General features: G+C 48.5%; 1 protein-coding gene and 1 long non-coding RNA gene across 4 annotated transcripts in view; one reads left to right on the top strand and one right to left on the bottom strand.

Annotated features, from left to right (window-relative positions):
• LOC144140935 (uncharacterized) overlaps nucleotides 1–3,518 on the top strand; it is a 14,191-nt gene extending 10,673 nt beyond the window's left edge. For both annotated transcript variants that reach the window (XR_013316394.1, XR_013316393.1), the window contains exon 2: nucleotides 2,294–3,518. This is a non-coding gene — a long non-coding RNA (uncharacterized LOC144140935). The remainder of the gene's footprint in view (nucleotides 1–2,293) is intronic.
• A 540-nt stretch (nucleotides 3,519–4,058) lies between these two features.
• Nucleotides 4,059–25,181, bottom strand: LOC144140931 (uncharacterized). 2 transcript variants are annotated; one of them, XM_077672428.1, is made up of 2 exons: nucleotides 25,057–25,181; nucleotides 4,059–5,695 (listed from the first exon to the last, which is right to left on the bottom strand). In XM_077672428.1, exon 2 carries the CDS (start codon nucleotides 5,307–5,309, stop codon nucleotides 4,494–4,496), a length of 816 nt encoding a protein of 271 aa, XP_077528554.1. In that variant the 5' UTR covers nucleotides 5,310–5,695; nucleotides 25,057–25,181; the 3' UTR covers nucleotides 4,059–4,493. The 2 variants fall into 2 exon arrangements, 1 of the variants encoding a protein (XP_077528554.1); XR_013316392.1 differs by lacking the exon at nucleotides 4,059–5,695 and adding an exon at nucleotides 15,487–16,426 and having other exon boundaries at nucleotides 25,057–25,160.
• Nucleotides 25,182–25,274: the final 93 nt, after the last annotated feature.

Raw genomic sequence — 25,274 nt, 5'->3', positions numbered from 1 at the left:
TAACTCACCACAGAAGGTCAGCATGCGGCTGGAGCATGCTGGCCCCGTTTCGAGCGACACGCCTAGGGGTGTGAAGGAGGATGAGAGAGGGAAAGAGGTCTCATGCTTTTCAGTTTTCCGGCCATCTCCGAAACGCTAAAAAATAGTTGCACAAGAAGAAGGAAGATTTAAATGGTGCATGCAGCCTTGCCAGTGAAAGCTTGCAGCTGATAATAAAAAAAAAATAAATCAAGCTTGCACAAACGCGCAAGATTGAAGGTAGAGAAGCTGTGCGCAACCTTCACGACAGTCACGACGGTTTTAAGTCCACGATTGCGGCCGATTTGCTTCTAGTTTCGCTGACGCAACGACCTTTACTCAATCTTTGTTGCTATAACTGGGAGCTTCCTCCATTTTTTAGAAATGATAATCATTCGGTATACCTTGAAGGGCGTACGCAATGGCCTGTCTTTCTCGCTAAAAGCAAATATTGCCATGATTAGTGTGAACGTTGGCGTCTTTCTAGTTCTTAGCAAGTGTTCTCACGAATACGGCGGACGCTGGAGTTTTTTTTTTTTTGCCAGTCTTGGCCAATCTCCGTAAGTGGGATGCTTGGCTCGACAAACGAGCGCCGGGGACGCTGGGCGGTCCATTTTCTGAGCCGTCGCCCCAGGCTTCGACAATCTCCCTCAGTGGGTACACTTGGCTTGACAAACGTGCACCCGGGGACACTGCGCGGTCGTGGCGAGGCACGCACGCACAAGCGCTCGGCATTTTCTTGATTTGTTTAACTGCCGGGCGGTCGCAGCGAGGCATGCGCTCACTTGCACGTACTCTCTTGCGATCGGCGTTTCCTTCTATCTGCGGATAGGAAAAAAATACGCTTTATTAAACAGCTTCACTGTTGTAACTAAAACATTCTTAATTAAACTGCAACAATTAGGCGCACAAATTACTCGGCCACGATAACAAGAAATATTTGGATTCGTGTTGTAAACTCCTCACGAATGAAGACGAAAATTCTCTTGGTGTCGTTTCGTAATTGCGTAGTGATGTAGGCATTCACTTAATCTCTTAATACCATCCCGGTCATGGTCTTAGTGATCTACGGCTTCAAACTAGTAGTGGCACTGCGTGTGAACCAGTGGTGGAGCACTTTTCACCCAAGCAAACCAGTAGGCAATTGCGAATGGATTTTTCCGTCTTGGTGAGGCGGGATTATTAGTTTCTAGAGTTTGCAAAGAAACACGTATGGTACAGGGACCATTCAAAATGTCGATGCATGGAGACTCTGTGCGTACAGTTGTAACCGAAAGTTTGGGGACCACGGTAGCGGCTATTCCTTCCCGCAAGTAACAGGCCCCCGGCTAATGCAGGCTCACCTGCAATCCCGAATACAGCCTGGTCCGTTATAATTTGTTTGTGACTGCGCGCCGGTAGAAGGAGAAGGAGGAGAAAGTAATTTTATTGTGTCCATACTAAAGACCTGTGTGGTCTCGTGCGTTTCAGACAATGGCCAAGGATGTCTTGGCTCCGCGCGGCGTCTTGGGCTCTCTGCGCGACCAGCTGTTGGATGTCACAGTTCTTGGTAGGCATAACGGTCTATTAAGGCCCGTTCACACTTGCGACGAAGCGACGCGACGAAGCGACGAAAGCGAAAGCGATCGCCACCCTTGCTGTTCACACTTGCACGTGACATTGAGCGACGGCGACGAAGATGTTTTGCTTTTCTTGTTATTGTCCCGCGCTCGGAGTGAGACTTCGCAGGAGTTTCGCAGCTTGTGGGGAGACAGCATCCGGGGCTTTGTCAGGATATGACGTCAGGAAGTCTCGCCTCCTGCTTCCGCTTCAAAAGCGACGACGCGACGGCGGCGAAAAAAACTGGTCGAGACCGATCGCTCTCGTCGCGCGACGAAAGCGATGCCAGGCGACGAAAGCGACAGAAATTTTAGTCGCTTTCGTCGCTTTCGCTCGCTTTCGATGTAGTGTGAACAGGCCTTTACTGCTCTTTGCTGGTGTTAATAATGTGGCTTTTGGATTTCTGAAGTATGTTCTTCGTATAGTACAACATTGCCAGATCAGGTGCACCAAACTGGCTAGCTGGGGAGCAGTTTGTGCATTTAACTTCGCTAATTACGGGGGAAAGTGCATGTAGAGGCCTGGGGTTGTGTGTGTTACTCTGGATGCACCGCCATGCTACTTCGATTTTTGTTTTCTGGTCAGCGAGGGATAGGATGGGGATACATACTTTTAGACGGACACAGAAATTTACCGTGCTTACTTATGATACCCAATTCCTGCACTTTTTCCGCAGACGTCGCCATCCGCGTAAGATGCCGGTCGCGACGGACCCGAGAGACGGCGAGGAACCCCGCCACGCGTCCGAGGCGCCCCCTACCGAGGATGTCGAAGAGCAGCGCGGGGCCCCAGCAATGGCGGGAGCCGCCATGCTGCCGGAGCAGTACCGCTCGTTTGACGGGGAGGAGCTGTTCTGCTTGTGCCTGGCGGCCAACTTGAAGCGCCTGCCACTCCGTCGGCGTATGCTGACCGAGATTAGGCTCCTGCAAGTTCTGCACGAGGCCGAGTTTGGCACCGGCGGAGTCTGAGAACGGGCCGTCGGCAATTCCAGCGGCCCCTTGTGTCGCGTAAGAAGACAAAGGAGGTGGCCTGGAAATCTCCTCGGGGCGTCACATAATAAAATGTTTACCCAGGTGTTCTTTGTCACTTGAACGCGTGTTTGGATTGTTATGTCGGGTTCGGAAACTTCGCCAGCGTCGTGAATTGCATTGGCTGTACGTATTGCTGTGGCAGATTAAGAAACCAAACTAAAGGTTGTTTTGTGGGAACAGAGAATGTTGATACGGGTGTACACGTTCGCGAGCGTGATGTACAAATACCTTTTTGTATAGCTCTTCCAGGAATTCCGAAGTAGTACCAACCATTTAACACCCCTCAGTACAACCGCTGCATGTACTATTGGCAACACGTAATCTCTGCGGCCTCTCGCCAGTGCCACTGAGAGAGAGATAATGGTCATTATTCGCACGGGTGAGTTTGCCAGTGCCACTGCTCTACCGGTGCATGGCCTTGTGACGTGATCCTAGTAGAGTATGGGAGATTAGGTCACAAGACTGCAGAAATTCTCCCCCTTTGAGGTTACCAGAGGTATGCGAAAGGACTTACAAGGAGGAATCGTGGAAAATATAACCTCCGTGGCCGCCTGCGCAGCCGGAGAAACTCTTTAACGGTCTCGTGTGCCAAAGGATCACCCAAGTGGCCGCTGGTGCACTCGAACCCCTCTACAAAGACACCTCCTGTCCCTACTGGGGCCCCTCTAGTTAAGCATTCATCCTGAAGGGAATTGCGGAAGGACTTACCAATTCCCTCCCCTATGAGGAAAACAGCAGCACTCAGAACGAGACTAAGGAGGAGGCTACACGTACGCAACGTCGCATGTGCATGCCTGAACCTTGTACGTGTGTGTGTATGTGTAGCCATGTCTTTGTATCCTTACCTCGAACCAAGGAGCCCGACAACTTCCCTTGCTATTCTCAACCCTCTCTGCGGCCAATGATATGGCTGAGGACACGCGCAGAGACTGCGTCTCAGAGTGACAACCATGAATTACATTTATCCGTCGTTCAGCGGAATGATGCTGCTGCTGAAGTGTGGACAGCGACTTGCCATTCGGCTCACCTGCCACTCTCTCTCTGATGAGGAGGAGCCTCTCGCTTCTCAGGTGTCATAAATGTAGGATAAGTGGAACGTTACGGTTCCTTCGGCCTAATGTTCCCCTTCTCCCCTCAACTAAAGCCTCTCACGGTGAGCGTGTCATTTCCCGGTTAGTGAGGGGTGTACAGGTCACGCTCAAGAAGGGAAACATAAAATCGTTCGCCAAATGACCAGCAGAAGCAACAACTTTACGAGGCAGGGCCAGATCGGATCGAAGAACAATTGTCTCGGCGTACCTCTCAGTGCCCTAAATGGTCTACCACAGCAACAGTGTTTTGACGGACCAGTTACTTACAGATGAGACAGTAGTGAGCCATCATTTTATGAGAGTTCATCGGGATGGACGTAAGAGATGGACGGGATGGACGCCTTTAGAGCGGGACAGTAGTCTTGCCAACGGCTGGAAGCACCTAGGCCTGTAGGCGACGTGGGCTGGAGAAGAAACCTTCGACGGGGTTCTGATTGGCACGAAATATATGATTTTGGATACAAAACTGTAGGGCATACAGCGGCGTTCAGCCGGGATTTTCAAAATATCTATGGTGTTGAGTCTGTATACCGTCGTATACCGTCGGCTCGTTAGGCAATGTGTTGGAATCAAAACGTTCACTCGCATTCGGCGCTTTATCGTCCTTTTTTATATGCTTGCAACTAGAAACCCAATTTTTTACCATGAACAAGGCATGGGGGCTATTACAGCAACACTGTTTCAATAGAAGTTCTGAAGAAGTAAAACAAGGACAGGAGCGCAAATAGTAGAGAGCTCCGTCAGCCCAGTGGTACTAGTACTTTGGGCCCACCGACATGACCTTGCAGCTGCTCTCGGTACAGAACTTGGTCACCGTGCCGTACAACATGTTGGTATGATTGAAGAAGTCCACCGTGTTGACGGCTACCCACTCCTTGAGGTCCTCGCCCTCGGGCAGTAAGACGGCCAGCCGCAGGTTGCCCGAGCACAGGGTGGAAGCGGCCTGCTTCATCAGCTCGTACTGGCGCGGGCCTTCTGGGATATTATTCGGCTTGAGCGTCTTGGAGGAGCTGCCACCGCTGCCGACGAGGTGGAAGAGAAGCGAAGACGGCGGCACGGGCAGTACCGGGGGGGGACGCATCTGCGGCGCTTCCGCGAAGTGGTACTTGTGGATGGTGCAGTCCCTGCTGGCGAGCACCACCGATCCACCGTCCATCCAGGCGACGTCAAAGCAGTGCCTGTACTTGGTGTTGGACTCGTACGCCGTCAGAAGCGCCCCGTGCTGGGTGAACACGGTGACCTTGAAGCCGCGGTGGTTGTCGGCCACCAGCACCTCCCCCGCTTCACTGAGGAACACAGCGACGGGGAAGTTGGTGACGCCTTCGCCGCCGATGTGATGCAGGTGGGCGCCTGTGTAGCTTAACACCTCGCGGTGGGCGAGGTTGTCGGATATGAATATCTCCTGTTTCCCGTTCACCGCCACGCCGCTCGGGAAACTGAGTTGGTCGGAGCAGACGAACTTGCGCAGGAGGTTGCCGCTCTGGTCGAAGGTTACGGCGCGCACTACGCGGCACTCGACGACCACCAAGCGCCCGGCGGGGTGCACCGCCTCCCGGCTGGGGAAGCACATCTGCCCGTCGCCCCCGCCAACTTGGCCGAACTGGAACTTGAAGCGGCAGTCCTGGTCGAACACCTGGACGCGGTGATTGTTCGCGGCCACACCGGAGGGCTTGTTGGACTCGAATTAGCCCCAGAGAGCCGAACTTGTGATGGAGGCTCAAATTCTTCCGCCTCATGCGGAAGGTGAGCCGAGCCAACATCGGAGCCAATCGAGCGGAGGGCCCGAGAGAAACTGCGACTGGGTGGCAGAATGGTACGCCTTATCCTCCACGAGCCCCTCTTCACCCTCGTCTTCTTCACCAATCGACTGCTGGTGCATAGCCTTACTGGTCGGATTGTCCGCAGGCAGGCTGCACTTCCAGCTTTTGGTCTCAGAAAGTTTCGCAGCCTGAAAATCTGAAAAAAAAAAACGTAGTGATACATTAGCACGTTCGACAAATCCTTTCTCTGATGCGTGACACGTGTACAGCGAACTTGTCTCCTCCCCACCTATCGACGCCCCAATTACTTGGGAGTGTAGCCACTCGCTAGGTCTTCTCTCCTAAGCATTTCGCGATGAGGAATGGTCTCCCAAACTTTGATAGTAGCTTCTGGCCAGCTGCCTTCATCCCTCGCTGAACCCACCCTTCGTCACCAACACCATGCTGCGGTGCGCGTCGGTGCCTATGGTCGTACGCTTCAACGTCTGCTGTGCAGCTCTAACGTTGTTCCGATTATTTCTGCGTATATTTCTGCCCGCAACCTGCCGATCGACGGCTTGTACGACCTTCGCGGGTGTATCTATGCAGGCTACGACGTTCAAGTTCAGAAGTTGCCCGTAAATGATCTGGTAGGGTGTTCCCGTCAAACATTGGACGGATGTGTTGACTGAACAGGCGGCTGGCTGCAAATGTTGGTCCCAGTTGGTATCTCCGCCTTGTTGGTTTTCTCGTATGGTGCCTGTCGCGCTTGGATGGTCTGGTTGATCCTCTCCATAATACTGTTAGCCTGCGGGTGGTAGGGTGACGAGGAATGGTGATCCGCCCCCGCTTGGTCAAGAAAAGAGCGTAGCTGGCGGCTGCAAAACGTGGTGGGATGGCAGGATATCAGCTTCTCAGGCAGTGCATATCTTTATTCAAACCTTGCTTTCAGGAAGTCGATTACGTGACTGGCAGCCAGCGAAGACACGGCCGCTACCTCGACGTATATAGACACGTAGTCAGCGGCCATAATGATGCATCAGTTGCCGGCGGCCGTGGTTGGCAGACGCCATGCGTTTTCAATGCCGTTCTCGTGAAAAACCATATCTGGAGGCGCGATGGGGCTGAACATGCCGCGCTGACTCTCAGGAATCCTCTTGCATTGTTGGAAAACTTCGCAGCGGGCAACGTACGCGCGAATTTGGCTACGCATCGTCGGCCGCCAGAAGCGCTCTTGTACCTTCCGTAGAATTACGCGCTTCCCAATGTGCTCTCCCTCAGGAGAGTCCTGGATGGCACGTAATATCTCCGACCTCAAGGCCGCAGGGACCACGATAAGCTGATGTTCCCCACTGCGATGCTTGAGCCACACGCGGCGGTAAAATGTTCCATTGCGAAGGACGAAAACAGGACTTCCTGATGGGTAGGTGAGAGCACCAATTACCCCCATGATGTGGGGTCATCACGCTGTGCTCCAGTAACGTCTCCTTGGGCAAATAAAATACAACTGTCACTACGATGGTATTGCGAGCAGTCGCCAGTGGGGTGACGAGAGAGTGCATCGGCCACCTGGTTCAATGCGCCGGGGCGATGGCGTACGTGGTACGTGTACTCCCGGAGCGTAGTAACCCATCGGGCCAATTTGTGCTTCAGAAAGCGTTTGGCTAACATCCACGTGATGGCTTTGTTGTGTTTGACCACCGTGAACTGCCAACCAAACACGTAATGTCGAAATTTGTCGTCGACGCTCCAGACATCGGCGAGGCACTCTAGCTCATTGGAATGGTAATGCCGCTTGGTATCGGACAGTTTACGGCTAGCGGACGTGACGACGTGCTCGTTGCCGGCTGGATGGCGCTGTATAATTACAGCCGCAAGGACAACCTCTGCTAGCATCAGTACGGACTTCCGTGACCCTGTCTTCGCTGGAATGGCTTAGCACTGGGAAACGGGTGAGCGGCTGTTTGAGAACTACGAAAGCGTCTTGTCGAGCAGCTGCTCACACAAATCTTGGGTTCTTTTTTGTTACGTGTGTAAGGAAAGCGGCCGTTGAAGAAAAGTGTGGAACGAATTTACCTAATGGGCGATGCCAAGGAACTACTGAACCTGTTTCACGTTGCTTGGTGTGGGGTAGTGCACCACAGCAGTTCTGAAAGAGGCTCTATCCCATCCGAAGAAATCCTGACCCCAAGTATGGCATGCAGGTAGCCCTGAAGTGGAATTTTTCATGGTTCAGGCGGAAGCCAGCCTCGTAGTTATTTTTTGCAAACTCCGTAACTGTACCACACTTAATGTTTTGGCTTAGATCACAGCAACTGTTAGTCTGTTACTTTTTAATGGTAACGTGCCCATGACTGGTGAGAACGCGCGGTCGAAAGGAAGGCGCTAGTCGGCAGCTGAGCAAACATCTTAACATGCCAGTTGTAACCATCATAAATACAGTTGTTTCGAATCATCGAACGCACCATCATGTGCGTCAAACATTGACAATCTACGTTCAAGTCAAACTCATCCCTTCCGTTTCTACAGTGCGGGCCTTGGAGTCTTGAACTTGTACTTGGGCTTGTCGGATTTGGCGGAGGATGCTAGAAACAGAATGGTCAAAAACAGTACGCTATCCAACACCAGTCTTGTGTAACGTGCAGCACGGAAACCTAGTCTCATCAATAAATGGCCCGTGAACTGCTTTTTCTGCCATCGCCAGCACCATCGCACCCACCGACTAATACCTACCCACACCCAACACGACTACACGTCGTCCATCCTACTCTTTATGATCCCCTATGTACTCACTGCCAAGCCCCAGGCACGGTGCACCATATTGTCTGGGAATGTCAACTGAATCCAGATCTTTCCCTCCATCCCCAACCCCTAACGCGAGCAGTGGGAGAGTACGTTGGCCAGCTCCTGCCCCGAAACGCAGCTTTTGCTAGCGGAAAGAGCGAAGACAGCCGGCCGTACGAATGGAGTATTGGACTGAAGATCCCGACCTCAAAAATGCTCACTTCAACTGTAAATAAAGTCGCTCTCTCTCTATCTCTCTCTCTCTTGTGCCGTATGCACACACGTTTTTTGCTGTAGTTTTCGCCATATATTTTCGCTGAAAGCAGGCCCGAAGCACGTCCAATGAAATTGTAACAATAACATCGAGAACACTGGCAAGGTTATCATTCTAGCGGGGCTACCGAAAGACGGAGGCAGGATTAGAGAAAGGCAAACAATTACACTCGTTAAATTCCGCAATTCGCAAGGTGTTTAGTTAAGACTTTGCACGGCATTTTGCTCTTACGCGCCAAAATAAATACAGTTCACTTAGGCTTCAGTTTTGACAATCCCGAGTAAGCGGATAGATTTTTCCGGCCAATCAACTCAGGCAGCCGCCAGGTCCCAAGGGGGGAGGTTCCCGTTTGAACCCATTCCCATTTCACCCTTCCCGCTTCTTCCGTCCCGTTTCAACCCGGCGCAAAACGACCTTCCCGTTTCGCCCTTTCCCACTTGGCCCGTTCCCGTTTGAACCCGTTCCCATTTTAACCTTCCCGTTTGTTCCTTCCCATTTCAACCCGGGGCGAAAGAACCTTCCCGTTTCACATTTTCCCGTTTAGCCCCTTCCCGGAATAACGTACCCAGTTTATGAAACGTTATAAAAACATTTTCATATTGTTTTTCATTTATTTCCGTTTGTTCACAGCCGCTGCGATAGCATGCTCAGTACATCCAGAGTCCTCAATTGACTGCTTTTCAAACGTGGGCTTCACTTTTTGAATCTAGAGACGACGACATTTGGTTACAATTCGTCATACCAATTAACAAATCTTTTAAATTAACAAAGCCTAACAAACATAGTAACAATTAACAAATTAATAAACAAATCTTTTAAATTAACAAACAAGTCTTTTAAACTAACAAACCAAAAAATGATAAAATAAAAAAGCCCAGAAAAGCGCCGCGGAAGCACAAATAAAAAATCGCAAAAACAAGCTCACTTTGAAAGAAATCGTATTTGGCGGACTAACACATGTAATCGTTATAATAGCGCAAGTGTACATCAATGTCGAAAAGAAACAGATGAAAACTATAAAAGATAAAAAGATGTATAAAAATAAAGTAACCCTATGTATCTGGATACATATGCCACATCTGGCTATAAAAAATCGCAGTCATGAGAAGTGGCGAAAAATATAAACTTAGCTTTGCGTTTTATTGATTCTGTTTATTCCCGTCACTCTGGCGTACTCAGTTTGCATAGTAGGGCAAACCTTCAAAAACTTAAGCAGCGCAGGGTCGTCTCTAGCCTAAATTTTCTTTACTAGAGAAACTTAAAATTGTCGCGGGAATACTACCTCTAAGGGCCTTTCAGACGTTCAGCGAGAAGACATAGTAAGACTATTAGGCAGCCAACCAGCTGAACGGGAAGGTCGTTTCGGGAATGGGTTCAAACGGGAAGGGGTCAAACGGGAATGGGTTCTTTCGGGCTACAACCATTGATTGTGGCTTGCTTAGGATTTCTGCCTCAGTCTTAAGGCGAGCTGCAACCAGTTTTGTGAAGCCCATATCGCCACTTTGGATGCAGATAAGCCCGGACTGAGCACTTCTGCAGTGCAGCCTCAGAAGTGCTTCACCTCGTATCCGTTCATATGCCTTTGTAGATATATGGGGCTGAGAACAACACAGCGACAAGTTGTTTCCTCGGACCATGTCGGCCTTACTTTCTTAAAATTCCTTACTTGTTCAAGCAAGAATAATGCGGAAGACACGTTTTCAGCGGCCTTTTGCCGTATGTACGAAAGGTCTGCACTGAAGGAATCCTCTCTCAGCTGTTGCAGCGGTTTAGTCGCACAATTTGACTCATGAGGTCGCTTTCCTTCCTCTTCCACTTAACTTTTTCTGTAGTCAACAAGGTTGACGCCGATCTGCTGTCAACATAAACACCTCCATCATGCTTGTCCTCAAGGATCACCGCTCCAGGCTGTCCCGAATATCCATCTGGTAGCGTGCCCACGGGGGCGTCGTCAGGCAGGGTTTCTGTTGTGGCAGCACACGGAAGCGGGATAGAGCGAGATGTAACAGCTGACGAAGCGTCAGCGCACCCTGCGTCCCCAAAACGAGCCCTTTTATTCGAGCGCTCTTGATGTTCCGGCTTGCTCCAGTCCGGTGCTCTGGCTGCAGAAAATTGCATGCAGATGACAACGAACGCGAAAAAACGATGAGAATCAGAGCTCTTCGCCTTTCCCATTTCCCCTGTTCCCATTTGAACCCGTTCCCATTTGAACCTTCTCATTTGTTCCCTGCCGCTTCAACCCGGTACAAAACGCCCTTCCCGTTTCGTATTTTCCCATTTAGCCCCTTCCCGGAATAACGCACCCAGTTTCGACTCAGGTGACTCGAACCGAGGCGTGCGATTTTTAAAATTAAAGTTGCGTCCGACTGTATTTTAACCTCATGTTTTGAGTTACGTTCGACGTAACCGAAAGTCAGAAACTTGCGCCCATCGTAACCTGAAAATTAAATTGAAGTTACGTCAAACGTATTTCACCGTAAAAAAACGTTACGGCTGGCGGAGCCAAAGTATGAAGACGCCCTATGAACCTGCAACCTTTTTGCAATGGTCCGTTTTACGATACGCGGCGCCAATTAAAAAACAACACGTAGTTGCTGCGTTACGTCCGACCCGGTACAGCACACCTTCCGTCTGCTTCTGCGTTGGTCGAGCGCGGTCTGGAACGTGTTACTCGCATGCGTACGCCGCGGCAGCGGTGATGGTGCCAGTCCGTACGGTTGCATAAACGAATGCACTTATATGCAACGCACACAAAAAAAGAAAGAGCGAGAATTAACAAAATAGAACCTTTCCGCGGTCGCAGTGCCAGTCTGTAGCGCCCGCAGCTCTTCTCAAGAATGAAGTTGGGGTTTTAACAAATGCAACTATTAATTTATTAGGGGTAGTACAGCTATACTGTTTTATTTGCAGGAAAAAGATATCGCAAAATATTGTTACCAAATCTTAACTAACTACAGAAAAAACTTATTTTATGAAAGCGAGAAAGGGCCAAGCCATGGTGGTACGATCCATTTTAATGTGTACGTCGCTAACGGTCACTTTATATGCAAATGTCTGTAGAAGAATGGCCATTGAAGTCTAAAGCTGAAATTTTTTCCTCGGAGGAAACGGTTCGCACATATTTTTCATCCAGGCGTTAAGAACACGTACCCCAAGCCGTTTTCTCTTGCGTGTACTTTTTACGGGTAATACATAAGCGGGCACGCAGTGCGTGGAAAAGCAAAACCACACATTTAGGTAGTTATCCGTCTGTAGTAGCGTTTTAGCATATCGTTACCGTGTTTGCGTCACCGTTTACCGTGTTACCGGGAGCGGGAGTTTCCGTTTGCCGCTGAAAACGGCATGTATTAGGCAGTTTTAGCATATCGTTACCGTGTGTGCGTTACCGTTTACCGTGTTACCGGAAGCCTCTGGCGACGGTGAAGCCTGTGCCGGCAAGTTACCGTTCGCGGTAACTCTCGCGCTGCGCAGTCGACTCCCGCAAACACGGTAAACGGTAACGTAAACACGGTAACGCTATGCTAAAACTCTCTTTTATTTAGCACACCGTTTGCGGTTTGCGTATTTCGGCCGCCGCGGCGCAAGTAGCGACATCTGATGAATTAGTGTCAAAGCAAATCACGCATAATTTTTTTTGCTGATATCTATTTGCTTTTGTTTAAAGTAGCTGGAATATTTCACTTTTCGGGTGAAGCGTTCACAATAACTGTAGTTGCTTTGACAATATAGCCATCACCTGTAGAGCTTAAAAAGAAAACGTGTCGGAAGGACCCTTTAAACCTAGTAGAGTTAGAGTCAATAGGCAGTTTTAGCATATCGTTACCGTGTTTGCGTTACCGTTTACTGTGTTACCGGAAGCCGCTGGCGACGGTGTAGCCTGTGCCGGTAAGTTACCGTTCGCGGTAACTCTCGCGCTGCGCAGTGGACTCCCGCAAACACGATAAACGGTAACGTAAACGCGGTAACGATATGCTAAAACTGCCTACTGACTCTAACTCTACTAGGTTTAAAGGGTCCTTCCGACACGTTTTCTTTACCGTTTACCGTGTTACCAGAAGCCGCTGGTGACGGTGAAGCCTGTGCCGGTAAGTTATCGTTCGCGGTAACTCTCGCGCTGTGCACCAACACGGTAAACGGTAACGCAAACACGGTATCGATATGCTAAAACTGCCTATTGCAAAATAGAATTTGCCCACGCGCTAAATATTTAGGCAAGAAATAAGTAAAATATGTTGTAGTAACTACTCAGTAACTTAATTACACTACCTTGCCCAGCACAATAAAAGCCCACTGAACACAAAACGTCTTAGAGATGTCCACCATGGTCTTGCAAGGTCTTAGACATCTTGCACTATGCGAGTTAGCTATAAGACGTCTATTTTTATGTCTCAAAGATGTCTTAAGAGAGATATCAACAGGACAATTGTGCTAGATCTCAGACGTCTTGAGCTCCGTGAGATGTTGATAAGTCATCTTTACTAAGATGACTAGAAGACGTACGAACCTCAATGTGTACAAGACGTTCCCAAGCAGCAGAAATTGCCAAGCCCAAGCACGGCAAATCATCAGTGGCCAATGCAGGGCCGTACCCAGAGGGGGGGTTTGGGGGTTCGAACCCTTCCCGAAATCTTTTCCAGGCAGCACGTAAACAATACTTACTGTTGCTTTCAGCCAAATTACCCCCTTCACAAAATTCATAACACCCCCCGAAAAAAATTTCTGGGTACGGCCCTGGCCAATGTGTCCGAGCTTGGCAATACTTCGGCCGCCATTATTGGCTGGCGCTTGGGAAAGTTGACAAGCCAACAAATGGCCAAGCTCTGGAAGGCCAATATTGAACAAATCTTGGCAAAGTATGTTGCCATGATAATGCCTATCGGTGCACCCCGTGAATTCTCATGCACATTTTTGGCTTTGTGGCCAGTCTTTGTGACCAATGCCTATTTTATGGGATGCCTCGCCGCCCGATTTCTGCTTTATACATGCCCTTTAACAGGAATTTATTTAACGTTACTCATTTATTTAATGCGCAGTCGTTAAATAATTTCCTGTACAATGCATCTATAAAACAAAAATCGGACCGCGAGGCACAATAAACAAAATGCATCAATTTTGCGAAGCAATTACGGGACTTGCAAAACAATTCAGAAACAAATCACCAGGTCCCTCTGTGTAGTTGTTTTTATTATGTACATCAAATTTACAACGGGAAACCTGGCTTAACAGTGGCAAGAATAGGAACACAAACACGAAAGCAAATAGAAACACAATAGTCGAGAAAAAAAGCGCAGCTCATGAAGCGCGAACCGATTATGCCTCGAAAGACAGCTACGCCGCAGTGCCAGCCGCAGGATGGCACGAAGGCGGCAGCTGTCTTTCAACAAGCCCACAGTAAGACAGCTACGCCGCAGTGCCAGCCGCAGGATGGCACGAAGGCGGCAGCTGTCTTTCAACAAGCCCACAGTAAGACAGCTACGCCGCAGTGCCAGCCGCAGGATGGCACGAAGGCGGCAGCTGTCTTTCAACAAGCCCACAGTAAGACAGCTACGCCGCAGTGCCAGCCGCAGGATGGCACGAAGGCGGCAGCTGTCTTTCAACAAGCCCACAGTAAGACAGCTACGCCGCAGTGCCAGCCGCAGGATGGCTTGGAGTTGGAGTTGGAGTTGGAGTTGGACAGCTCGACGACATGAATGTGAGGAGCACCATTCACCGTTCTTCGCTCTCCCGGTTGCAATCAAGACGTCTGGCGGAGCAGCAGCCGCATGTGGTGGCGCTCACACCTACCCCGCCCAGAGAACGAAGTGAGGACGGGTCCTACCACTTTTTAGACATCACGACGCCCACATCCTTGAACAAAGATAACGTGAGCCTTGGAATGGAGCCCTGCAACAACTCCAAGGTGCCGGTGAAAGACCACATTCCGCTTACAATGATGGGTAACATGAACTACCCCAGGAAGAGAATCTTGTGCCGACCAGAAGGCAAAAAGACAACCGATACCAACATCTTGGGAAACTCATCCACAAACGTTTATGAAGAATCCATTGAGGATCAGGACATCGTTTCAGCTAAAAATGATGAGGCCGAAGCCAGCGGCGAGGTAGCATCAAACGCCCGAACGAAAGATGAAAAGCACGACGAACATAAGGATACACCTGCTACAGACAAGGATGCTTTTGCGACAATTACCGATACCGACAACAAAAATCTTGAAGGCAAGCACGTGGACAAAAGACGGACTTACGCATAAATGAAAACGAGAACCAAATGACCATGACAGGGAGGAATACCTTCAAACAAACGGACAGCATTGACAGCAGAACACGCCGCTTAGAAACGCCGGAGAGGATCTTTCTGGAATATGCAGTGAAGAATTCCTCATCAATGGAAACAAGCTTTGCTCTAGCACTGGCCAGAAAGAAAGAGAACCGAACCACGAGACATAACCAACGGGAAGAGACCTGCAACGGACTCTTTAGCCTTTCGTGGGTCTGTCGAGACAGAGCCAGGGGCCCACGCAAACAGCTCGGTGGTGCACCTCTTTGCAGTGTGGCCGAGTGTAGAGACGTAAAACATCAAGCAAAAAGCTGAGACCTAGGTCACCGGCCAATCCACTACCAAACCGAGGAGGACAGCCGCCGAGTGGAAGTGAAGGAAGAAGCGGGGAATCCGTCCTGGGGAGAACAAACATGGCGTCTTGAGAATCGGACGTGGTGTTATATATATATATACACATACATACACATATACATATATATACATATACATATATACATATACACATATACATATACACATATACACATATATAGTAGGATTCTACATTTCACACACTAGTTATTTCCCACCCCACAGCCATCCGCACTCAGCAAACATGCCTTGCGAGCGCCGGCTGCGTACGGGTCCGTTGTTTGCGGAGGCAGACAAAGACAGGAGGCGGAGAGGGCAAAACACCATATGGCAGCATTTATTGCAAAGTGCAAATCAAATATACTGCATACAGACTACTCGTAGGCCACAACGGTAACACTGGGAGCGTGGCATTAAACAACGCTAGAGATCGAGATGGTTTGAATCACCGATGGCATACCGGAGCAGCGGAGCGCTGCGCGTGCGAGCGCGGTTGCACTCTCCCAGCTCGCCCGGACACGTCCCATTGTGGCGCGTTTCCCAGGTCCGGACTGGCCGCCGAAACGTCCGCGCGCCACCGCATCCCCAAGACAAGAGAGCGTCCTCTCGTCATGCGACAACCCACCAGATCTCGCCATTTGGTGGCGCTAGTGCCGAGGAAGAACTGGTTCTCAGGTAAGGCAGAGGGGAAAAGAGTCAACGCCTCCACCCTGGCGACAACGAAGACTCCGGTCGCTGGCGCCCTCTCGTATGGTTCCCGTCGCGCGAGCGAGGCGCATTGTGCAACGCCAGCCGCGATGGGAAGCTAGCCAGAAAGGGGTTCGCGTGAAAGTCGCGATCCCCACATCCCTCCCTCCTAAATTTCTTGCGTACGCCGGCGAGAGCTGACTACAGGACTAGAGGCGACGGAAAGTTCGTTCGTCGATTAAATCGTTAGTCACTGCATAGCGTTCCCTACGCCGGCTTCCGCTTGTCCAATGCCACCGCTGGCAGTGTTCCAGCAGGCGCGGTCATCACCCGCTGATGTCTGCAGGCAGGTAGATCCGTGAAGAATCGCACCAGCCAGCCCAAGCAAGCGTTGCTAAGGTGGCGGTGCATCCGTGATGGCCCGTGGCCGCAAAGTAGAGACTGCCGACTCCCTCGGCCAGGCTGCACCACGCCGCTTCAGCAGGCTCGCCAGCTGCAGACGACCCGTCGTCCGGCGCAGTAGTCAGCAGCATAAACACGCTCCATCATGTGGTCCAAGCCTGGGTGGCTCAGCTGCACAAAGAAACTCCCCGCACCTTCAGTGTAGGGCAGAAAAATAGCTCTCCGAACGCACCGCCTTTGTGGCGCGATGCTAATGACAACTGCCAGGTTGTCAGCATTGTCATCGCTCTGTTAATGTCAACAAAGCCTAATAAATTGTCCAAACCCTAAAATGTATACGGCGGGAAAAAACAGGACCGCGTAGCCCCGTAGGAAAAGGGCGCGTGCGCAGGTCGCTATTTATAAAGCCGGTCGTGCTCCGGCACACCGCGCACTCCGGCGCCGCTAGAGCCATCTTATTGGCCGGCGAGTTCTATGCCGTGCGTGCAATGCTTTTACTTTTTTTTTAATGCGTGCTCGATTCGAAGACGTTTGTTGTGCACTTTCGGCGTTGAGAGGCCGCGATATGGATTTACGCGAACTATAGTGTGAGAGCAGTCTGGAAAAACTAACCTGACCTGGGCAATGGTCGTGCTTGCGCGAGAAACGCGCAGCGCCCCGCGTCGTATGTTGCACCTGGGCGTCAATATTTGTGTAAAGGACAAAGCTACATAACAAGCTGCCAGCCGGCGCCCGCGCGACTGCACAAAGGCAATCGTAGGTAAAAACTGTCGGCAGCTTATTTTAAGCAACGCACGTACATACCGCGGTTTGCTTGTGCATGTTTACGCCATTTGTTTAGATACTCTTATTTATCATCGCTAGGTAGCTACTCCAGAATACTGATTATTAAAACCAAACAAGCCGCGGATCTCGTTAGGGGCGAACGGATCTGATAGTACGGTGAAGCTAGAATGTCTAGTTCATATCGTAGCATCGCCCCCGCTCCCCCGCCGACCTAACGCTTGTCATATTCGACCCGCAGCCGTAGGACACCGCGGGACGCTGCCGCTTCCCACCATTTATTTAGCCTACGCAGGAATTTAGATCAATGGTCATAATATAGTTTTACACCTACAATTTCATTACCCAACAGCGCTTGCGCAAGATTATTCAGCTTACATTTGGAGTGACCCCAGTTTGCGAACTGTAGTGAAGCAATATTCAGTCAACTGGGGCGGGTGGATCGCCATATCCCCCCTTAACAACAAGTACCCATCTTCCAGCCTCTCCCTCACACAAACCCCTAACAACTCCACAATTCCGTAAATATTTTAAAATGACTGCAAACCAAGCAGCCTCATCAAGAAATGAGCATGACTAACCCCTAGGAATACCCATGCACGCTCCAAACGAAAAATATGACGCGTTGGGTGCGCGCAACACTTTCGAGGAACAAATCAAGGTGCAAGCCGTGCAACACACTGCGCACCTGGAGCACCTCACCAAGATAACCGCGAGCAGACACCTATTAGACAGCCTCCGCATTTTACATGAGAAGACCGCCTTCGACAAGATCTCCACCCCTGCGGAGAGAGTGCGAGTCCAGGAACTCGAGGAAATCTGCACGTTGTTTGTATTGACACAGCCACGTGGAGCTATGGTTTCAGCCGCCACCGACTGCTCGAGCAAAGTTCTTGACCCCTGCTCCACCCAAACCAAACACCCGAAGGAGGACGAAGAACTGGCCTTTGCCCTAGCCCGTTCTGGTTCTGCACGTTCTGGTCCATATTTTCATGTTCGCGTTTCATTTGATGCCGACAGTACATCCCAGCATGTAGTGCAACTAGAAATGATCACTTCTTTCGCACTGTGAAGCTGAATGTGTAAACCATGCGATAAGGGAAGCAGATCTTGCATTTCAGTAGTTGTTTAATTAGCATTATTTTTAATTGGTTAGCAGTAGTAGTTCAAACCTAGAAGTTAGAATTGGTGTAAATTTGTATGTGATTGCAAAACAAAAAACTGCTTCCCATGTTTCATTCTCCACAACTTCTGGTATCTATTCATGTCTTGCTGGCAATCTTGAATAGTTTTTTTTCTACTGTTCTCATAAACAACCAACGAATTCTTTTAAATGAACACAGAAACTAGTTGCCTCACATCAAAATTAATTAGATATTTGAAATCAGCTAAAAAACTGAACAAGCCTATGAAGTTTTCAGAATTGGTTGGAAAGCAAAAAAAAAAAGATGTTTCTGGAACCAGTGTTTCCTTAAATGGAAAGCCTACAAAACGGCCCTTCGACTGCCCACCTTTACACCCTCACAAAAACTCTTGGGCACCCACAACACAAACTCACTCAAGTTCACCTTCAACTTGCCACCTAGCATAATCAGAAGTTCCAAGCAGGAAAATTGACCCAGAATGCAATACTGCACCGGCTAAGGAAATGATTACACACTTGGTGAAGGGGCGTGTTGGCTATTGAAATGACCTTTACATGAAGTTTTATTCACCACGCATAAAATTAAAGGTAGAAACTAGTAGACACACTATGCAGAAACTAGCAGACACCCGAGACAAACTATGTCACTGCGATCGCTAATCAGCTATAGTGTCAGCTCTCAGATTTTTTAAAATTAAAATTCGGGATTGGATGGGAATAATACACACGCCTAAAATGCGATCCCAGTACGCATCCCCGTCGCCAGTGTGTTTTATGGTTCCAGGTGAAGGTGGGCCTTGTGAATGCGTTGTGGCTTTCTACTTAGAAAGCCGACTCGGTAGCCGACCTGCAAACCTAGCAGCTACTGTAACTGCTGAAACGTTTATGTACGTATTGAAAACCTTTCAACACAAGTATTTGTACAATGTTAAATTGTATATGTATTTCTAAACATTCTCAAAATTCGCAGATCTAAAAAATTTCGATTTAAAAAGTTCTAGGGCGTTATCAGCAAGACCGTTTCTCGTCAAGGTGCTTTAAGTGATGTCCTTTCATTTGGGATAGAGAATATATACTCGACAATAATCGGTTGTCTGTCCCTTTAAGACGCCTCACTTTAATGCACCATGAGTTGCACTTGTAAGAAGGCGCGTGCTAAATGTAATGGGGAAACGTATTGTGGCGCGGAAACTATCAAGGCCGCGCCATAATTGAGGACGCATGCATCTATTGCTTCTGTAAGTCAGGTATGAATGAGCACAGCAAAACTTACATAAACTACGCAGCGATTCGTGCTGGCACGCATACGAATTAATCAGGAGCAAGGATAATCAAACGGCCCATATTCAAAGCTTTCATAGCTTGAGACTTGTCATATGGAACCACTCTATTCAGAAGTTGCTTGTAATCGGTCAGCCTGAATTTGTAGTTGGGATAACATACTCTGCACGCGAAACAATACTATCACAGCCGTGATATACTATTATAGTTACAAAAACATCACTGTAGAAAGGACCAATTAATAAATGTAGGTACCACCTCCAGGGACGCCAGGAGCCGTTGCGCATTACTGGCTCTATGGAGTGGAATCATGGGCATGGAGTGGAATACAACACATATTGCAGGCATTTTTTACAGCAAAGCTGTATACCTCTACCCCCCCCCCCAACGGTTTCATCGACGTGAGCAAAAACGATCCCTGTGGGCAAAAAATGCCCGCCAATCCACCCTATGAAGGTGGTTTGAAAACGAAGCTGTAAACGACACCCACAGTGATTACCCATGCAACGTCACTTGAATTCACACACGTGACTCTACAAAAGATGAAACCAGAGACAAGTGAAATGCACTTAACCATACCCTTTCTTGCATGTTCTTTGTTAAGGTTACATGAATGCAGGATTTATGAACGGTGGTTGGTTGAGTTGTATCGGTGTAGCACATGAGTGGACACTTTTTTTGCAAAATGAAGGAAACTCAAACCCGGTGTTAGACGATCTCACTTCTGTTTCCGTCGCTTCCGACAGAGGCGACGGGATCGGTGGCAGAGACGAAAGAGAAGTGCGATGCCATGCGTTGTTGTGAGATTCCTTTTATATTTATATAACCGCATCCTAGCGCATGCACAAGGAGCGCACACGGCCGCCACACGTGCCGTGAGCAGAGCGCACAGCGGCGCGAAAGGTAGCGTGACGCTATCACATGGCATTCAGCGAGAACGCAGAGGGTAAACCCGCAGATGTGCTCGGTGAGTGCACCGTCTGTCTCCCGCGTGGGCTCTCTCCGTGTGATACCTAGCCCTTCGGTGAGCAACATTAGGTTGGGTTTTGTTACCGACGTCTCCATCATGACTGCAGATAACAAAAGTTCTGCTCTTAGATGTACTGCTTATATCTAGAAAAGTAAAAAATCCTCGACTACCAAGCAAATTGCGTTAGTGCTCACATGAAGTCAAACAAGCCGATATCAGTGGGCATGGAAGTGCAGCAACGATGCGCATCTACAGCGACCCTTTCGCTTTTGTTGTGCAGATTTTGACCTTCCTTGCCTCGTGGAAAATTCTTCCGCTCCCGGCTAAGACACTGCAGCCAACTGCGCAACTCGGCGGCCAAGGCTTCCAGGCGTTGCATTCTGCAGTAAACACTCCGGACTGCCAAGCGCAGCAACCGTTTTTGTGGAACGACTCCCCGGCCCTCTGCGCACCGCCGTCATCCAAAGTGACCGACGCATCACCGCAGCTCTATTTAAACAGCTGGGACCCGAGGATCGCCTTCAGTGGGCATGGAAGTGCAGCAACAATGCGAGTCTACAGCAACCCTTTCGCTTTTCTTGTGCGGGTGGGTTCTGCTCCTTCCCTTTATAGCAAAAGATCAAACAATGTTTGCTTGCTGCTGCTTCCATGCCCTTGTGTAATGATTGCTGTGACAAGCGAATGTGTTCATGTTGTAAAACTGCTGATCATGTCTGGCGATATTGAATCAAACCCCGGCCCCCAAAGGATGTTCCTGACAAACACTACATCGAGCTGCTTTCCCTTATTAAGTCATTGCATAACAAGATATATGTAAAGCACGATGAACTGATGGAGTCTATTAATGAAGTGGAAGAGGCGCAATCACCCCTTGAGCAACAGATTACGGATCTCGATAATAGGCTTTCGGAAGTTGAAAAACATGTCAGCTGCCCCGAAGGGCTGCCCACGCAAAATTATCAACCACAAGTAATGGCGCTGAACCAACGCCTAGATGACTTTGAAGATCGTTTACTAAGGGAGAATTTAATATTTCATTGCCTTGCAGACAGCTCTTCCGAGACGTGGGCACAACCACAAGAAAAGGTTTGTGCAGTTCTGAATTCCGTATTGAACTTAAACTTGACTACTAGCGACGACCGAATATCTCGCGCCCACAGGTTAGGCAAGTTCATTCCTGGTAAATGTCGGCCAATTATTGTAAAGTTCTCCTCATCCAAATGAAGAAACAGCATCTTGAATTCCAAAAAAAAGCTGAAAGAGTCTGATGTGGTCGTGAACGAAGATTTTTGCAGGGCAACGAGGAGCATGAGAAAAAAGTTGTACGAGTACGGAAAGGATAGCGGCCAGCAGTTTACCATTCGCTATAACAAGCTTTACCTGAACAAAAATTGCTATGTCTACTCTCCTGCTACCGATAGCATATGCGAACTGGAAACGAACAAGCCAAGGCAGATCGATGATACGTCCGGGGGTTCAGATACCGTGTCATCCTAACATCTGACCCGCGCCCAAAAAATAACGACAAGAACCTGTCAGTCTTATTTTCAAATGTGCGCAGCGTCACTAACAAGCGCGATGCCTTGTTTTCCCTTTTTGATGACTGCGCTGCAGACATAGTAGGCAAACTCGGAATTGTTTTGTTGCGATAAAAATTACTTTGTATAGCGAGCTGATCGTTGTAATCAACCTGGTGGCGGTGTGTTGAACGCTGCAGCCGATTGTCTCACTTCCAGTATGGTGATAACAAATTCAGTCTTAGAAATTATCTGTGTTTCGATACACTTAAATAATCAAAACGCCCTGTTTTGCGCCTGTTATCGTCCGCCCAATGCTACATCTGACTTTTGTGACAAAATACATGACGTTCTTAACAACCTGGTCTTGAAATTTCCACATGCGCCGTTGTTCTTGCTCGGGGACTTTAACTTCCCCAAAATAAACTGGTCAGTGCCCTGCTATGCTTACAGTAATCTATCAGGAGATAGTACTACATTTTTTAACATGTCTCTCGACTTTAATTTGACTCAGCTAGTTGACAAACCAACCAGAGTGGGTCCGACGTCCGCTAACATACTAGATCTGGTCCCGAGAAATGTTCCAGATCTTGTGCGACTCCTAATTTTCCTTCCTGGTTTAAGCGCTCATTGTTTCATTCATTTTACCTTAGAAGCTGAGGTATCGCGCCGGCTAACACACAGCAAAGCAATAAGAAATTACGCCAAAGGAGACTACGCTTCAATTAATACAGAACTCGAATGTTTTATCGATGCCTACATGGTAGGCTTTTTTGATCGCACGGTTGAACACAGTTGGCACTTGTTTAAAGAAAAAGTTACATTTTTGACTAACAAATATATTCCTTTAGTTGTTATTTCTGGCAAGCAACGCTCACCTTGGTTCACATCTGATCTAAAATGACTGCAAAGCCTAAAGAAACGCTCATTTCGTGTAGCCAAACGCAAAAATGAGACATCCCGCTGGTTTGCTTACAAAAATATTTCCGACGCTTATCGTGCAGCCATAAAAAAAGCAAATGACGTCTTTTTTACAAACACTCTCCCCTCGCTTCTCCAAAGTAACCCAAAAATGTTTTGGAAGACAATTAGACCTAATAAAAAAGAACTTATATCGCTTAGATATGCTGACAACCAGGTCATGCGCAGTGACGAATGTTGTCGCGTTCTGAATCAAGTATTCGCCAAGTCGTTTTCGAATTGTCCTGCGGATGTTGTGCCGCAATTATGCGATTACAACTTTTTTCCAATGGATCCTATTGTAGTAGATCCTGTTGGAATTATGAAGCTGATTCATGACCTTAAACCTTCCAGTTGTGGCGTAGACGAAATTCTTCCCAAGCTCTTAAAAAACACCGAAGTTTATTCGTCACTAATCCTGCCACACATCTTTTTTCAATCCCTTCAGGGATGTGCTGTGCCAATTGATTGGAAGGTGGGGAAGGTCGTCCCTGTTTTCAAATCCGGTATCCAAAGCTCTCCTTTAAATTACCGGCCAATAGGCAGTTTTAGCATATCGTTACCGTGTTTACGTTACCGTTTACCGTGTTTGCGGGAGAAGACTGCGCAGCGCGAGAGTTGCCGCGAACGGCAACTTACCGGCACAGGCTTCACCGTCGTCAGCGCTTCCGGCAACACGGTAAACGGTAACGCAAACACAGTAACGATATGCTAAAACTGCCTAATATCGTTAACGTCTATTTCCTGTAAACTTTTAGAGCACGTCATTTATTCTAACCTTCTATCATTCCTGGAATCCAACTCCTTTTTCAGCCCATTTCAACATGGCTTTCGGAAAAATTACTCATGCGAAACTCAGCTTCTAACATTCACACACGACGTTGCATCAGCTCTGGATCGCGGTTCATCTGTAGACTGCATCTTTGTAGATTTTCAAAAAGCGTTTGGCAAAGTGTCTCATCAATTATTACTTCTTAAGCTCAGTACCCTAAAAATTGACCCTAATGGGGTTAAGTGGATAGAATACTTTTTGACCAATAGCACCTAATTCGTGACTGCTAACGAATGCAATTCTCTCCCTACTGATGTTAAATCCGGTGTACCACAGGGTTCGGAGTTAGGTCCTCTGCTATTTTTAATATTTATTAACGACCTTCCTAATGGTATAAATTCCTCCATAAAATTATTCGCTGATGATTGCGTAATTTCGCGAAATTTGTGACCGAACGGACAACTTTAATTTACACGCCGACCTCGACACTGTCTCTAAATGGTGCAGCAAATGGCACATGATACTTAACACAAACAAATGCAAAAGCATGACCATTACGCGCAAACGTTATCCCCAGCAGCCATTTAATTACAAAATTACCGGAGCCACTCTAGAATACGTTGCATCCTACAAGTATCTTGGTGTTCATATCAGCAATGACTTAACATGGCACACAGACATTAATTATGTCTGCAGCAGCGCAAACGTTCCTTAGGATATATTCGCCGTAATTTCTCTCATGATCCATCCCCCCTCAGGTTAACACTTTATCGGACACTAATTCGCCTTAAACTAGAGTATGCCTCGGCAATCTGGGACCCTGCACAACAAAACCTAATTTCTCTTCTGGAATCTGTACAAAACCGCTCAGCTCGATTTATACTTTCCGACTACTTCCGTACCTCCAGTGATTCACTAATGAAAAATAACCTGGTTCTACCAAGCTTGCACCATCGCAGAAAAATTTCACGACTCTCTCTGTTTCACAAAATCTATTTCCATAACCCATCTATAAGACGCGACCTTTTCTCACGGCCCACGTACATATCATCCCGCATCGACCATCCGTTCAAGGCAACAACGTTCCATCTGGCCGCACCAACGCATTCTCAGATTCATTTCTCCCCAAAATGTCTGAGGAATGGAACCACCTTCCCCACCACATTGTGTCCATTGAAGATCCGGCATCATTCAAGAATGCACTTTCTGTACATGTAATGCAGTAACCTGGTTTCCGGAAATATGCTTGTGTTTACATACTGCCTGTACTTCTACACTGTTACATGTTTTCATGCACTGTACCCACCCCCTCTGTAACGCCGTAAAGGCCCTGAGGGTACTCTAATAATAATAATAATAAAACCGTGCTCTCACCAAATCCGACGCCAAGACCAACGCCGACGTATACGCTCCCTTCCGTCGCCACCTCTGCCACCAGCTGCCTGGACGACCGCCGGCTTGCCCAAGAAGGGAGGCGACGCACGTAAATCCAGCAACACAATGCCCGTCGTTCCTTCAGCGACGCCTATTTTGTGCGCTACCTAGCCAATCAGAGGGTGGCAAAATAAAAAAAACGAACTAAGCGATTACAA

The sequence above is a fragment of the Haemaphysalis longicornis genome, unplaced genomic scaffold, assembly GCF_048455015.1.
Source record: "Haemaphysalis longicornis isolate Haplotype H1 unplaced genomic scaffold, Haemaphysalis longicornis Haplotype H1 scaffold_563, whole genome shotgun sequence".
NCBI lineage: Eukaryota > Metazoa > Arthropoda > Arachnida > Ixodida > Ixodidae > Haemaphysalis > Haemaphysalis longicornis.
Note: the sequence above shows the minus strand (reverse complement) of the source record. Positions and strands in the feature narration are given on the sequence as shown.